General features: G+C 60.0%; 2 protein-coding genes across 4 annotated transcripts; one reads left to right on the top strand and one right to left on the bottom strand.

Annotated features, from left to right (window-relative positions):
* Positions 1 to 359: 359 nt before the first annotated feature.
* Positions 360 to 6,075, bottom strand: LOC138721758 (zinc finger protein 777-like). 3 transcript variants are annotated; one of them, XM_069859165.1, is made up of 6 exons: positions 5,959 to 6,075; positions 5,180 to 5,330; positions 4,111 to 4,221; positions 3,339 to 3,872; positions 3,128 to 3,250; positions 360 to 1,681 (listed from the first exon to the last, which is right to left on the bottom strand). In XM_069859165.1, exons 1-6 carry the CDS (start codon positions 6,043 to 6,045, stop codon positions 813 to 815), a joined length of 1,875 nt encoding a protein of 624 aa, XP_069715266.1. In that variant the 5' UTR covers positions 6,046 to 6,075; the 3' UTR covers positions 360 to 812. The 3 variants fall into 3 exon arrangements, with proteins under 3 accessions (XP_069715266.1, XP_069715267.1, XP_069715268.1); XM_069859166.1 differs by having other exon boundaries at positions 360 to 1,678; XM_069859167.1 differs by having other exon boundaries at positions 361 to 1,681; positions 5,204 to 5,330.
* A 1,177-nt stretch (positions 6,076 to 7,252) lies between these two features.
* On the top strand, positions 7,253 to 12,956 carry LOC138721769 (zinc finger protein 282-like). The gene is made up of 6 exons (XM_069859181.1): positions 7,253 to 7,796; positions 7,882 to 8,255; positions 9,507 to 9,602; positions 10,006 to 10,119; positions 10,257 to 10,370; positions 11,250 to 12,956. Exons 2-6 carry the CDS (start codon positions 8,081 to 8,083, stop codon positions 12,206 to 12,208), a joined length of 1,458 nt encoding a protein of 485 aa, XP_069715282.1. The 5' UTR covers positions 7,253 to 7,796; positions 7,882 to 8,080; the 3' UTR covers positions 12,209 to 12,956.
* The last annotated feature ends 682 nt before the right edge of the window (positions 12,957 to 13,638 follow it).

Below are 13,638 nucleotides of genomic sequence, written 5' to 3'. Positions count from 1 at the left end.
AGCAGTGACCCAGGTGGCCAAGAAGGCCACCAGCATCCTGGCTTGGAGCAGCCCCAGGGTGGCCAGCAGGAGCAGGGAAGGGATCGTCCCCATGGTTTCACCTCAAACCCTGGGGTCAGTTTTGGGTCCCTCACTCCAAGAAGGACCTTGAGGGGCTGGAGCGTGTCTGGAGAAGGGAATGGAGCTGGAGGACAGGGCTTAGGAGAGATGGCTGAGGGACCTGGAGAAGAGGAGGCTGAGGGGAGACCTCATCCCTGTCTACAACTGCCTGAAGGGAGGTTGTGGTGAGGTGGCTGGTCTCTTCTCCCAAGGAACAAGGGATGGGATCAGAGAAAACCACCTCACGTTGCACCAGGGAAGGTTCAGGATGGATATTGGGAACAATCCCTTCACGGAAAGGGTTCTCAGGGTGGTGGGAGAGTCTCCATCCCTGGAGAGGTTTAGAAGACAGGGAGACGTGGTGCTCAGGGATGTGGTTTAGTGGTGGACAGGGACGGTTGGACTCCATGATCGCAAAGGTCTTTCCAAACCAAACGCTTCTCCGAGTCCTCCACCCCAGCAGCACCCAGTCCCGCTCCCAGTGTCCCACCCGCTCCATCCACCACCCAGCTGGAGGTCCAGGTGCCTTCTATCTCCACAGGAGAAGCTTGGAAACATTTCCTACCCTCCAACTTTCATCCAACCCGCCAGTGCCCTCGGTGAAGGACGCAAGAGGAGGTCCAAGAGCGTCCTCCTGCCCCTAGGAGGACAATTCCTGGCTTCTCCTCCTCCTTTTCTGCTACACTTTCTGCTCTCCACCTCGGCGCCCGCGGTTAGACGGGCTCTGCCGGCACCGGCGGCTGGTTCTCGCAGGGGTAGGTCCTCTCCTGCCGCATGTGGATCTTCTGGTGCACCACCAGGTGGTAGTGGCGCTTGAAGGTCTTCTGGCAGATGCCGCACTGGTAGGGCCGCTCGCCCGTGTAGGTTTGGTGGTGCCGGACAAAGTCCGAAGCCCAAGTGAAGGTCCTGTTGCAGCAGGGACACAGGATGGGGTGGTGGTTTGTGTGCCGGCGCTGGTGGAGGATGAGGAAGCTCAAGCTGGAGAAGTTCTCCATGCACTTGTTGCACGTGTACATGACTTTCTCCGAAGACAACGGGTAGCGGTTGGAGTTGGGCTCCCACACGGGGCCGCAGTCCTTGTTGGGGGCTTGGGATGAAGGGCTCGATGTCAAGTTGGAACATTCCTCCCCTTCCGTCGGTTGGCAGAAGCCCTTGACCGCCCGCACGCGGAGGTGGCGCCGGATTTTCTTCTTGGACATGAAGCTGCGTTTGCAGTGGGGGCAGACGTAGGGCACGGGGTTGCGGTGGTTCCGCTCGTGGATCAGGAGGTTGATCTTGAGCAGAAAGTTCTTCCTGCACACCAGGCAGGAGTAGAATTTCTCCCGGGTGGAATTGCGCTGGCCCACGCAGGACGTCTCCATGGGTTCTTCTGCTGCCTCTGTTGTGGTTCTGCACGCACCCGGCATCGCCTCCTTGCTGGGCTCTTCAGGAACATCTCCTGCTGGATCCTGGCCACCGTTCCCCGAATCTTTCAGGTCCTCCTCCTCTTTCGGGGTCTTCAAGGGCATCTCAGGCGCTGCCGGGTTCTCCGCAGCGACCTCCTCCTCAGGGATCTCCATCGGGATCCCCACCTCAGCATCTGCTGGAAGAGTTAGAGGATCCAAACATGACTCTGGCACGTGGCTTTGAGGAGAAGGCAAAGAAGCCTCCTTGCTGTCCACCTCCACCTCCTCCCCACCCAGCAGCCAGAACAAGCTCAGCCCCGTTCTCCTCTTTCAGCTCCACATCTGGATTACGGCTCAACGCTCCAGGAAGCTGCTGGCTGAGAAGGACCTGGGGGTGTTGGCCAACAGCGGCTGAACATAGAATCACAGAATCACCAGGTTGAAAAGACCCACCAGATCATTGAGTCCAACCATCCCCATCAATCACTGACCCGTGTCCCTCAGCACCTCGGCCACCCGGCCCTTAAACCCCTCCAGGGAAGGGGACTCAACCCCCTCCCTGGGCAGCCTCCGACAGGGACCAATCACCCTTTCCGGGAAAGATTTCATCCTGCTGTCCAGCCTGAGCCTCCCCTGGTGGAGCTTGAGGCCATTCCCTCTCGTCCTGTCCCCTGTCCCTTGGGAGAAGAGCCCAGCTCCCTCCTCTCCACAACCTCCTCTCAGGGAGTTGCAGAGAGCAATGAGGTCTCCCCTCAGCCTCCTCTTCTCCAGGCTGAACCCCCCCAGCTCGCTCAGCCGCTCCTCCTAACCCTTGTTCTCCAGCCCCTCCCCAGCTCCGTTCCCTTCTCCAGACGTTCTCCAGCCGCTCAAGGTCTTTCTTGGAGTGAGGGGCCCAGAACTGACCCCAGGATTCGAGGTGTGGCCTCACCAGCACCAAATCCAGAGGGACAATCCCTTCCCTGGCCCTGCTGGCCACGCCGGCTCTGCTCCAAGCCAAGATGCCCTTGGCCTTCTTGGCCCCCTGGGCCCCTGCTGGCTCCTGTTCAACCAACCCCCCCAGGTCCTTCTCCTCCAGGCACTTTCCAGCCAGCCTTCTCCTAGGCTGGAGCTGCCCAGGGTTCTTGTGCCCCAAGGGCAGGACCCGCCGTTAGGCCTCGTTAACCCTCATCCCGTTGGTCTCAGCTCATGGATCCAGCCTGTTCTGGTCCCTAAGGATCTGAATCTTAAAGATTCCATGATCCATGCAGACACCCCAGGGGCTGTTTGAGAGGACAAATATCATGAGGTGGAACTGGAGGATCTAACAGAAACACCAGGGTTGTCATAGAATCACCAGGTTGGAAAAGATCTCTTGGATCATCGAGTCCAACCATTCCTTTCAGCCACTAAACCACGTCCCTCAGCACGTCCTTCAAAGCAAATCAACCAGGTGGGCTGGTTCCATGCTTCATCCTTTACGGTTTCAAGCCTGGCTTGACCATCAGAACCCTTTCTTGGCCCACCAGAATCATCTAAAACCCTGTCCCGAAAGCCCCAAGTCCAGAAAGAGCTCCATGCAGATCTTCCACTGCTCCTGGAGCACTCTGGAGCTCCTCGAGGCTGCCGGCCCCACCGAGGAGGGATGAGGAGCTCTGCCCCGTTACCTGCGGCGAGGGGAGGCGACGGATTCACCGCTTCGTGTCGGCACGCGGCGAGAGGGCAGGATGGGGACGGTGTCGGGGGGCTGAGATCCTCTGGGACAGCCGAGGCCTCGGGAGGGACCGGCGCTGTGAAGGAAAGGGAGAGATGGTCAGCGGAGGTGGGACACAGCCAGGAGGGGACCTGGATCCCTCACCAGACGAAGCAGCAACTCACGCGAATTGAAGCTCATTGTGGTCTCCATGTCCTGGGTCTCCTCCACGCCTCGGGCCTCCTCCACGCTCCGGGTCTCCTCCAAGCCCTGGGCTTGCTCCATGCTTTGGGCCTCCTCCATGCCCCGGGTCTCCTCCACGCTCTGGGTCCCCTCCAGACCCTGGGTTTCCTCCACGTCTCGGGCCTCCTCCAAACCCTGGGCTTCCTCCACGCCTTGGGTCTCCTCCACACCTCGGGTCTCCTCCAAACCCTGGGCTTCCTCCACGCCTGGGGCCTCCTCCACGCCTGGGGCCTCCTCCACGCCTCGGGTCTCCTCCACGCCTCGGGTCTCCTCCACGCCTCGGGTCTCCTCCACGCCTCGGGTCTCCTCCACGCCCGGAGTTTCCTCCATGCCCCGAGTCTCCTCCACACCTCGGGCCTCCTCCATGCTTCGGGTCTCTTCCACTCCCCGGGTCTCCTCCAGGTTCCCATTGGAAGACTCTGATGACTTCATTTCCAGAAGACCATGATCGCCCACCCAGCTTTCCTGCTTCAGCTCTGGGGAGGAGAAGATTTTGATTTTACAGGCAACTGGGCTGCTCAGAGGAGGCTTTGGGGGGTCTGCAGGACATCAGGATCTCCACGGCAGGCAGAGAACATTCCGGGCCATCCCCGTGTCCTCTCCCACCACAGAATGTCCATCACGGAGACACCTCAAGCCCTGCGGCTCCCACAATTATCCCAGTAAGCGGCCACGAGCCAGATCCCAGCACGGAAGAAACCTGGTGTCACGCACCTTTGTCTGGCCTTGAGGACACATCTGCTTTCTCCAGGCTTGATCCTACGGGCTCATCCAACTCTTCTCTTTCCATCCAAGAGAGAAGTTTAGGCTTGGCAAGGGCACAATCTGTTCAAGAGCGAGAGAGAGACATCAGAAGACACGCCAAGCGCGTCACCAAGGAGCTAATCCCAGCCCCAAAACCACCTCATCTCCAACTGGGACAGCGCCGGACACAGACACTCCTGGTTCTCCAAGGAATTTGCTTTGCAGATCTGCCACCCTGGATCTGCTCCGCACCCTCTCCTGGCTGAGAATTCCAGGTCCCCGTGGCAAGATTGGTGCCAAAAAGAGGAAATTTTGGTGTCCAAAGCCCAGGGAGCTCAGTGTTCTCCGCAGGTCAAGGTTGAGTTCTCCACAAGGAGAAGACACGGAGCTCCAGCCGCTGCCAGAGGTGACAGGGATCGTTTTGGGGCTGGAGATGCCAAGAGAGACTGATGGAACCAGGGAAGGGTTTGGGTTGGAAGGGACCTCAAAGCCCAGCCAGTTCCACCCCTGCCATGGGCAGGGACACCTCCCACTGGATCAGGGGCTCCAAGCTCCATCCAACGTGGCCTTCAACACCTCCAGGGATGGGGCAGCCACAACTTCTCTGGGCAACCTGGGTCTTTCCACCCTCATCATGAAGAATTTCTTCCTAATGTCTCATCTAAATCTTCCCCCTTCTAATTTAAAGCTGATCCCCTTGTCCTATCACTCCAGAACATTGGATAAAGCCCCTCCCCAGCTTTCCTGGAGCCCCTTCAGGTTCTGGAAGCTGCTCTAAGGTCTCCATGGAACCTTCTCTTCTCCTGAACAAGCCCAACTCTCTCAGCCTGTCCTCGGACGGGAGGTTCTCCAGCCCTCGCATCATCCTTGGAGCCTCCTCTGGCCCCGTTCCAACAGCTCCATCTCCTCCTTCTGCTGAGGATTCCAGAGCTGGACCCAGGATCCAGCTGGGGTCCCACCAGAGTGGAGCAGAGGAGCAGAATCCCCTCTGGGCTCCTGCCCAGAAACCGCAAAGGAACCCTGAGAAGGTAGCGGCTACCAAACCGGTGGGAACGGAGCCTACAGAGGGACACCAGCATCTCATAGTTGTCCTGCATCACGGCCTGGTAGAGCTCCTTCTCCTCGTCATCCAGGTGGGCCCACTCCTCCCTGCTGAAGGGAACCGCCACGTCCTCGAAGGTGATGGGCACCTGCAAGGGTGGGGGTTACAGGAGGGGACAACACCCCCTATGGGACCTCCTGGGACCCCCCAGCCCCTACGGGAGCTCCTGGGACCCCCTCCAGCCCCTTCTCAGCCCCACAAGGACCCCCAAGCCCCCCAGTGACCCCACCTCCCCCCAACTGACTCCCAAGCCCCACTCCCAGCTCCCCAGTGGCCCCATATCTCTCCCCAACACCCCCTAAGTGACCCTCAGGCCCTTCTCAGCCCCACAAGGACCCCAAAGTGACCCCCCAAATCTCCCCCCAACATCCTCCAAGTGACCCCAAGCCCCACAATGGCCCCAAGGTGACCCCCAAGCCCCCCTCCCAGTCCCCAATGGCTCCAAATTCCCCCAGTGCCCCCCAACACCCCCTAAGTGGCCCCCAGCACCTTCTCAGCCCCCCCCGCCCCTCTCCCAGCTCCCCAAGGGCCTCAAATCCCCCTCCAACGGCCTAAGTGACCCCCCATCCCCTCCTCAGCGCCACAAGCCGCCCCCAAGTGACCCCCAAGCCCGCCAATGGCCCCAAATCGCCCCCTTTTCCCCGCTCAGCGACCGCTCCTTCCACCGCTCCCCCCCTCCCCAGGCTCCCCCCGCCCCCCCGGGGCCCGTCCCGCACCGCGGGGACCCGCAGCGCCGCCTCCACCGTGGCCAAGCGCCGCTCCAGCGCCTCGAGGCGGGAGCTCATGGAGCTCAGCTCCGCCATGGCCGCGGCCACCGGAAGTGATGCCCTCCTCCCGCCAGCTGCGCTGACCGGAAGTGGCACCGCGGCCCCCCCACTCTCCCCCGAGAATCACAGAGGAGACGCCTAGAGCGCCGCCCCGAGAGCGCCGCCCCCCCAACAGCGGCCCCTGCAGGCGGAGAGGGGAACTGCAGGGGCACAGTGGGGGGGGCTCAGAGAAAGGGGGGGTCAGAGAAGGGGGGGAGCTCAGAGAAAGGGGGGGGTCAGAGAAAGGGGGGGGGCAGAGAAAGGAGGGGGGTCAGAGAAAGGGGGGGGTCAGAGAAAGGGGGGGGTCAGAGGAAGGGGGGGCTCAGAGAAAGGAGGGGGAGCTCAGAGAAAGGGGGGGGTCAGAGAAAGGGGGGGGGGTCAGAGAAAGGAGGGGGGGTCAGAGAAAGGAGGGGGGAGTCAGAGCACCCAACGCAGGCCTGCTGGAAATAGGGGGCTCAGAGCATCCAGCCCATCCCTGCAAGAAAGAGGGGGGGGTGGTCAGAGAAAGGGGAGGGGTCAGAGAAAGGGGGGGGTCAGAGAAAGGCGGGGGGGTCAGAGAAAGGGGGGGGGGCTCTGAGCATCCAGCCCCCGGGCTGAGGGCAGGGGGAGGAGGAGGAGGAACCGGAGCAGGAGGAGGAGAGACACGGGGGCAGGAGGAGGAGCGGAGGAGCAGGCGGAGCGGGGCAGGAGGAGGAGCAGAGCCGGGGCTGGGGGAGGAGAGAGACGGGGGGTGCAGGGGGAGCCGCTCCGGATCGAGAGACAGAGCGCTGAGGGCAGCGGAGTGACTCCGGATCAAAGGGCTGAGGACTGCAGGAGGCTGAGGACTGCAGGAGGCTGAGGATTGCAGGAGGCTGAGGACTGCAGGAGGCTGAGGACTGCAGGAGGCTGAGGACTGCAGGAGGCTGAGGACTGCAGGAGGCTGAGGACTGCAGGAGGCTGAGGATTGCAGGAGGCTGAGGATTGCAGGAGGCTGAGGACTGCAGGAGGCTGAGGATTGCAGGAGGCTGAGGACTGCAGGAGGCTGAGGACTGCAGGAGGCTGAGGATTGCAGGAGGCTGAGGATTGCAGGAGGCTGAGGACTGCAGGAGGCTGAGGATTGCAGGAGGCTGAGGATTGCAGGAGGCTGAGGACTGCAGGAGGCTGAGGACTGCAGGAGGCTGAGGACTGCAGGAGGCTGAGGATTGCAGGAGGCTGAGGATTGCAGGAGGCTGAGGACTGCAGGAGGCTGAGGATTGCAGGAGGCTGAGGATTGCAGGAGGCTGAGGATTGCAGCAAGCGGAGCGACTCCGGATCAGGAGACAGAGCGTTGCAGCAAGTGGAGTGACTCCGGATTAAAGGGCTGAGCATTGCAGGAGGCTGAGGACTGCAGGAGGCTGAGGATTGCAGCAAGCGGAGCGACTCCGGATCAGGAGACAGAGCGTTGCAGCAAGTGGAGTGACTCCGGATTAAAGGGCTGAGCATTGCAGGAGGCTGAGGACTGCAGGAGGCTGAGGATTGCAGCAAGCGGAGCGACTCCGGATCAGGAGACAGAGCGTTGCAGCAAGTGGAGTGACTCCGGATTAAAGGGCTGAGCATTGCAGGAGGCTGAGGACTGCAGGAGGCTGAGGATTGCAGGAGGCTGAGGACTGCAGGAGGCTGAGGACTGCAGGAGGCTGAGGATTGCAGCAAGCGGAGCGACTCCGGATCAGGAGACAGAGCGTTGCAGCAAGTGGAGTGACTCCGGATTAAAGGGCTGAGCATTGCAGGAGGCTGAGGATTGCAGGAGGCTGAGGATTGCAGGAGGCTGAGGATTGCAGGAGGCTGAGGATTGCAGGAGGCTGAGGATTGCAGGAGGCTGAGGATTGCAGCAAGCAGAGCGGCTCCAGATCAGGAGACAGGGCATTGCAGCAAGCAGAGTGACTCCGGATTGGGAGACAGAGTGTTGCAGCAAGAGGAGTGACTCCGGATCGGGAGACAGGGCATTGCAGGAGGCGGAGTGGCTCCGGATCGGGCGGCCGAGCGTTGCGGCAGGCCGAGTGGCTCGGCACCAGCCATGGCGGGTCCGCGGCGGCGGCTGTCGGCGCGGCTGCAGCGGCTCGAGGCTCGCGTGTGCCGGGCGGAGCGGTGGCTGCGGGCGGCGCTGGGGCTGCAGGGGCGGCTGCGGGCGCTGGAGCGGCGCCTCCGCACCCCCGGGCCCCGCGGCGGCACGAGCGGGTCCCGAGCCCCCGGTGAGCAGCGCCGGGCACCAAGGATTGGAACCTGGGCTTCACACCTCGCCTCGCTTCCCGCCTCACACCTCCCTTTGGTTCACGCCTCCCCTCGTGCCTTGCCTCACTTCACCCCTTGCCTCCCTTTCCACCTCCCTTTCCACCTCCCTTGCACCCTGAGCAAGTTTGTGGACAACACTGAGCTGGGTGGGAGCTGGATCTGCTGGAGGGTCGGGAGGCTCCAAAGGGACCTGAACAGGCTGGATCCATGGGCTGAGACCAACGGGCTGAGGTTCCACCAGGAACTTGGGGCACAAGAACCCTGGGCAGCTCCAGCCTAGGAGAAGGCTGGCTGGAAAGGGCCTGGAGGAGAAGGACCTGGGGGGGTTGGTTGGACAGGAGCCAGCAGGGGCCCAGGGGGCCAAGAAGGCCAAGGGCATCTTGGCTTGGAGCAGAGCCGGCGTGGCCAGCAGGGCCAGGGAGGTTCTTCTCCCTCTGGCCTCGGCCCTGGGGAGACCGCTCCTCGAATCCTGGGGTCAGTGCTGGGCCCTCCCCACAAGAAGGATGTTGAGGCTCTGGAGCGAGTGCAGAGAAGAGAACGGAGCTGGGGAGGGGCTGGAGAACAAGGGTTAGGAGGAGTAGATGAGGGACCTGGAGGGGTTCAGCCTGGAGAAGAGGAGGCTGAGGGGAGACCTCATTGCTCTCTGCAACTCCCTGAGAGGAGGTTGTGGAGAGGAGGGAGCTGGGCTCTTCTCCCAAGGGACAGGGGACAGGACAGAGGGAATGGCCTCAAGCTCCACCAGGGGAGGGTCAGGCTGGACAGCAGGATGAAATATTTCCTGGAAAGGGTGATTGGTCCCTGTCCGAGGCTGCCCAGGGAGGGGGTTGAGTCCCCTTCCCTGGAGGGGTTTAAGGGCCGGGTGGCCGAGGTGCTGAGGGACACGGGTCAGTGATTGATGGGGATGGTTGGACTCCATGATCCCGTGGGTCTCTTCCAACCTGGTGATTCCATGATTCTATGATGATTCACTTTGCACCTCGCTTCACTTTGTACCTCACTTCAGTTCACACCTCCCTTTGCACCTCGTTTTGCTCTGCACCTCGCTTCACTTCGCACCTCGCTTCACTTCATGCCTCCCTTCGCGCCTCCCTTCCCGCTGCACCTTGCACCTCCCTTCGCTTCACGCCTCCCCTCCCATAGTGCCCGGGATGGGATGAAAGTTGGAATGACTCCCGTGCACGGCATTAAAATCACGTCGGTTCCTCTTCCAGGAGACGCCTCCATCTGGATTAAGCAGGAGGAGGAGTCGTGCGCTGTGGCCCAGCAGGAGGGTGAGGCTGGAGCCGCTCCCAAAGAGACCTGCCCAGGTCAGTAACGAAACAGAAGGGGTTAAATTCCAAGGTTGGGTTTGTTTTCCACCTCTCTCCATGAATTCCAAGAGTTTTATAATGAGCTCGCAAGTTTTGAAGAGATTTGCCACCAGTCCTGATGGGGAAACACGGAACCAATGAACCATGGAAATCATAGAATAGTTTGGGTTGGAAAGAACCTCGAAGCCCGTCCAGTTCCGCCCCCTGTCCAGTCTAACTCTGCCCCTCTCCAGTTTGTCCCCATTGCCCCTCGTCCCATCCCCACAAGCCTTTGGGAACAGCCCCTCCCCAGCTTTCCTGGAGCCCCTTCAGGTCCTGGAAGCTGCTCTAAGGTCTCCATGGAACCTTCTCTTCTCCTGAACGTGTCCACCACATCCCTAAGCGTTCTCTCCTTTAGCAGAGCACGTCTTCCATCAACCTGAGGCTTCAAGTCCAACCAGGAAAGTCAAGGAGATGTTTGGCAAGGAGCTGCCGGGCGCAGGGAGCGAGGACGTCCCAGAGGACCCTGTTGCAGGTGAGGAGGAGCAGAAGCTCCCACTGCGGGTGGCTCCTCGTGTTGTGTCTTTCCCTACGCTCTGTTAGAACTTCCCTTGGGTTCTTTGCATCCTTCCCCAATGGTTTTTTTCAACCCCAATTCTTCCCGACAAGCAGGGTTGCAGAATTACACAACCCATGTCCTATCGTGGATTAAACAAGAGGAGGAGCCACGTTGCCCTGAAGGACAAGACGTGGTGAAAGAAGAACCGCCTAGAGGTCCCAGCACAGGTCAGGAGGGGGTTTTGGCTGAGATTTTTGGGGCAAGAAATCTCATTTTGATCTTAATTAAATTAAGCATGGAATGGTTTGAGTTGGAAGGGATCATAAAGCCATGGGCAGGGACACCTCCTGCTGGATCAGGTTGTCCACAAGCCCCATCCAACCTGGTCTTCAACACCTCCAGGGGTGGGAGCTGTGGGTTCTGGTTGATGTCAAGTCAAAATCATAGAACCATGGGATGGTTTGGGTTGGAAGGGACCATAAAGCCCAGCCATGGGCAGGGACACCTCTCACTGGATCAGGGGCTCCATGCCCCATCCAACGTGGCCTTGAACACCTCCAGGGATGGGGCAGCCACCACTGCTCTGGGCAACCTGGGTCTCCCCACCCTCATCGTGAAGAATTTCGTCTTAATGTCTCATCTAAATCTTCCCCTTCCAATTTAAAGCTGTTCCCCCTCGTCATGTCACTCCAGACCCTTGGAAGAAGTCCCTCCCCAGCTTTCCTGGAGCCCCTTTCAGGACTGGAAGCTGCTCTAAGGTCTCCATGGTGAAGGGAGGGGATTGTCCCCTCTGCTCCTTTCTGGGGAGACCTCAGCTGGAGGGTTGGGGCCAGCTCTGGAATCCTCAGCAGGAGAAGGAGATGGAGCTGTTGGAATGGGTGGCTGCCCCATCCCTGGAGGGGTTCAAGGCCAGGTTGGATGGAGTTTGGAGCCCCTGATCCAGAGGGAGGTGTCCCTGCCCATGGCAGGGGTGGGACTGGATGGGCTTTGAGGTCCTTTCCCACCCAACCCATTCCACGATTGGCTGTGTTTGTCCGTTAATGAGACTGTGTGGGACACTCATGAGAGGTTCCATTAACTGAAAGACTGAAATCTCTCTGTTTCAGCACATGGTGAAACCACCAAGAGGGACCCCCTGGCCGATGGCTTTGAAAACATGGTGTGCGACTCAGGGCTTCCAAGACAACCCGAGGAGAAGTTTTCCAAGGATTCTAGCGCCGGAGTGAGCTGGGACAGTCAGTGGAATCCAGAAATGATGGAAACCACCTCCCATGGGGGTGACGCTGTGTACGAGCGAGGGTTCGGTGGCCACTTGGATTTCTTCAGCGCTCAAGAAAATGGCATCGGGAGGAGATTGTGTGTCTACAAGCACGAGGGAGACTCCAGCCAGCAGGACCATCTTCAAGCTCCTCACGGGGCTCAAGAAGGGGAGATGCCTCCAGGCTCTACGTGCAAGAAGCCTCTCGCTGAAAGGATGTTCCACTCGCAGCCGTGTCCTCAGGTTGAGAAGGAGCTCGGGCTGGCCTCTCGCTCCGAGCGTGGACACAACCCTGCGAGTGGCACCCGGCTCGGTGAGCGCGGTGGAGAGGAGCAGCTCCCCGTGGAAAACGAAGCGGGGTTCCCTGCGGCGGTGACGACCTCGTGCTGCGATCACCCCCAGGAGAAGGCGGAGTCTTGTGCCAAATGCCGGCAGCCGTGGGCACCGCGGGGCGGCGGCGCCACCCAAGCACCGAGCCAGCCCCGCGGCAAGTCCTACATCTGCGCCGACTGCGGCAAGAGCTTCGACTGCCACTCGTGGCTCGTTAGGCACCAAACGACCCACACGGGCGAGAGGCCCTACAAGTGCTCCGAGTGCGACAAGAGCTACAGGAGGAAGGATTATCTCCTCAACCACCAGCGGCGCCACTCGGGTGAAGGGCTCTTCCAGTGTCCCCTCTGCAAGAAGAGGTTCGTGCTCCACAGGAGTTTGGTGAAGCACCAGGACAGCCACGTGCAACAAAGCCCCTTGACCCTGGGGGGCTGGTCGTGCGCAGACATCAGGGGCTCCGTCTTGCCCTCCATATAGAAATTCCCACCCCAGCGAGGGCTTCACCATCTCCTCCAGGCTGTGGCAGGAGAACCTGGCTGGGTGGTGGAGCCTGGTGGGACGAGGAGGCTTTCCAAGCCTTCCTCACCCCCCTCCCAGGCAAAAAAGGGGAAGGTTGGAGGGGGGTATTTTCCACAGGTTGTGTTGTGGAGGCTGGTGGAGCATTTCCAGAGCGTCCATGAGGGGCTGGTGCTGGTTGGGATGTGGTGGAGCTGCGCAGGACGTCTGTGGTGTTGGGAATCCAGGGGGGAGAGAGATCACATCACCACATCAAGTAACACCTCAGGCTGGAGGTATCTGAGAGGTTCTCCTTGGGTTGCTAAGAATTTGGAGTCCAGGAACGGGACTGAAAAGGACGTAAAGTTCCTAATTGTCCCCTAAAGACGTCCAGCAGGGTCAGGGAACCCCAACTTGGGTGAAACCCTTTGAGAAAGGAAGCGTTGACCTTGCGCTGGTGGAAAGAAACCTCTTCAAGAAGCGGCAACGGGACAATGAGGAGCAGAGACCAAAAGGCACCTTCTTCCTGGAAGAATCCTGGAGCTCCTCGAAGCTGAGAGAGGATTCCCGATGCTCGGGTCCTCACTTGGGGATGGAACATGTCCGAGAAGCCTGGAATGTGGTTTCCATTTTGTGTAGCCTTCAAGTTGTGTTTCCTCGGCCACGTTGTTCCAGGGCTTCTCCGGTTTTCTGAATCTCATGGAAACAGAACATTAAACGTTCTCCTTCAGCAGGTGTTTGGTGTCTGGTGAGGGGTGGTGGAAGGTTGAGGAGGTTGGAGGTTGCAAGGCCGTGATTTGTTCCTTTGAGTAATCAAAGCACGTGGAGATGAGGTTCGACACGAAAAATAGGAGGTGGTGCCTCACAACTTCTGAACGAGTGAAGAAAATCAGCTAAAAGCCCCTTCAGAAAGCTCCCACCTGAGGTGACCCCTGGTTGCAGATGTGGCTGCCAGAGGTTGGAGCCGTTCCACAGGTTGTTTTCTGCAAGGACAGAGGATCTCCATTGGTTTTGCTTTCACGTCTACCACCAAAGAATGGGTCCTTAGAGCACCACCTGGAGCTTTGGGAATCATAGAATGGTTTGGGTTGGAAGGGACCTTAAAGATGATCCAGTCCCACCCCTGCCATGGGCAGGGACACCTCCCACTGGATCAGGGGATCCAAGCTCCATCCAACGTGGCCTTCAACACCTCCAGGGATGGGGCAGCCACAGCTTCCCTGGGCAACCTGTTCCAGTTCCTCCCCACCCTCGTGGTGAAGAAATTCCTCCTCCTGTCCAGTCTAACTCTGCCCCTCTCCAGTTTGTCCCCATTGCCCCTCGTCCCATCCCCACAAGCCTTTGGGAACAGCCCCTCCCCAGCTTTCCTGGAGCCCCTTCAGCTTCTGGAAGGTCTCTCTAAGGTCTCCTTG

This window comes from Phaenicophaeus curvirostris, chromosome 6 (genome assembly GCF_032191515.1).
Source record: "Phaenicophaeus curvirostris isolate KB17595 chromosome 6, BPBGC_Pcur_1.0, whole genome shotgun sequence".
Taxonomy (NCBI): domain Eukaryota; kingdom Metazoa; phylum Chordata; class Aves; order Cuculiformes; family Cuculidae; genus Phaenicophaeus; species Phaenicophaeus curvirostris.
This window is presented reverse-complemented; position numbering and strand designations above follow the sequence as displayed.

Coding starts and splice junctions, on each gene's coding strand:
- LOC138721769 (XM_069859181.1), top strand. CDS start 8,081: ATGGCGGGTCCGCGGCGGCGGCTGTCGGCGCGGCTGCAGCGGCTCGAG. Junction 8,256..9,506: donor GAGCGGGTCCCGAGCCCCCG/GTGAGCAGCGCC, acceptor TTCCTCTTCCAG/GAGACGCCTCCATCTGGATT. Junction 10,371..11,249: donor GCCTAGAGGTCCCAGCACAG/GTCAGGAGGGGG, acceptor TCTCTGTTTCAG/CACATGGTGAAACCACCAAG.
- LOC138721758 (XM_069859165.1), bottom strand. CDS start 6,045: ATGGCGGAGCTGAGCTCCATGAGCTCCCGCCTCGAGGCGCTGGAGCGG. Junction 5,331..5,958: donor CGGCGCTGCGGGTCCCCGCG/GTGCGGGACGGG, acceptor CCACCCTTGCAG/GTGCCCATCACCTTCGAGGA. Junction 1,682..3,127: donor GTCGCCTCCCCTCGCCGCAG/GTAACGGGGCAG, acceptor TAACTCTTCCAG/CAGATGCTGAGGTGGGGATC.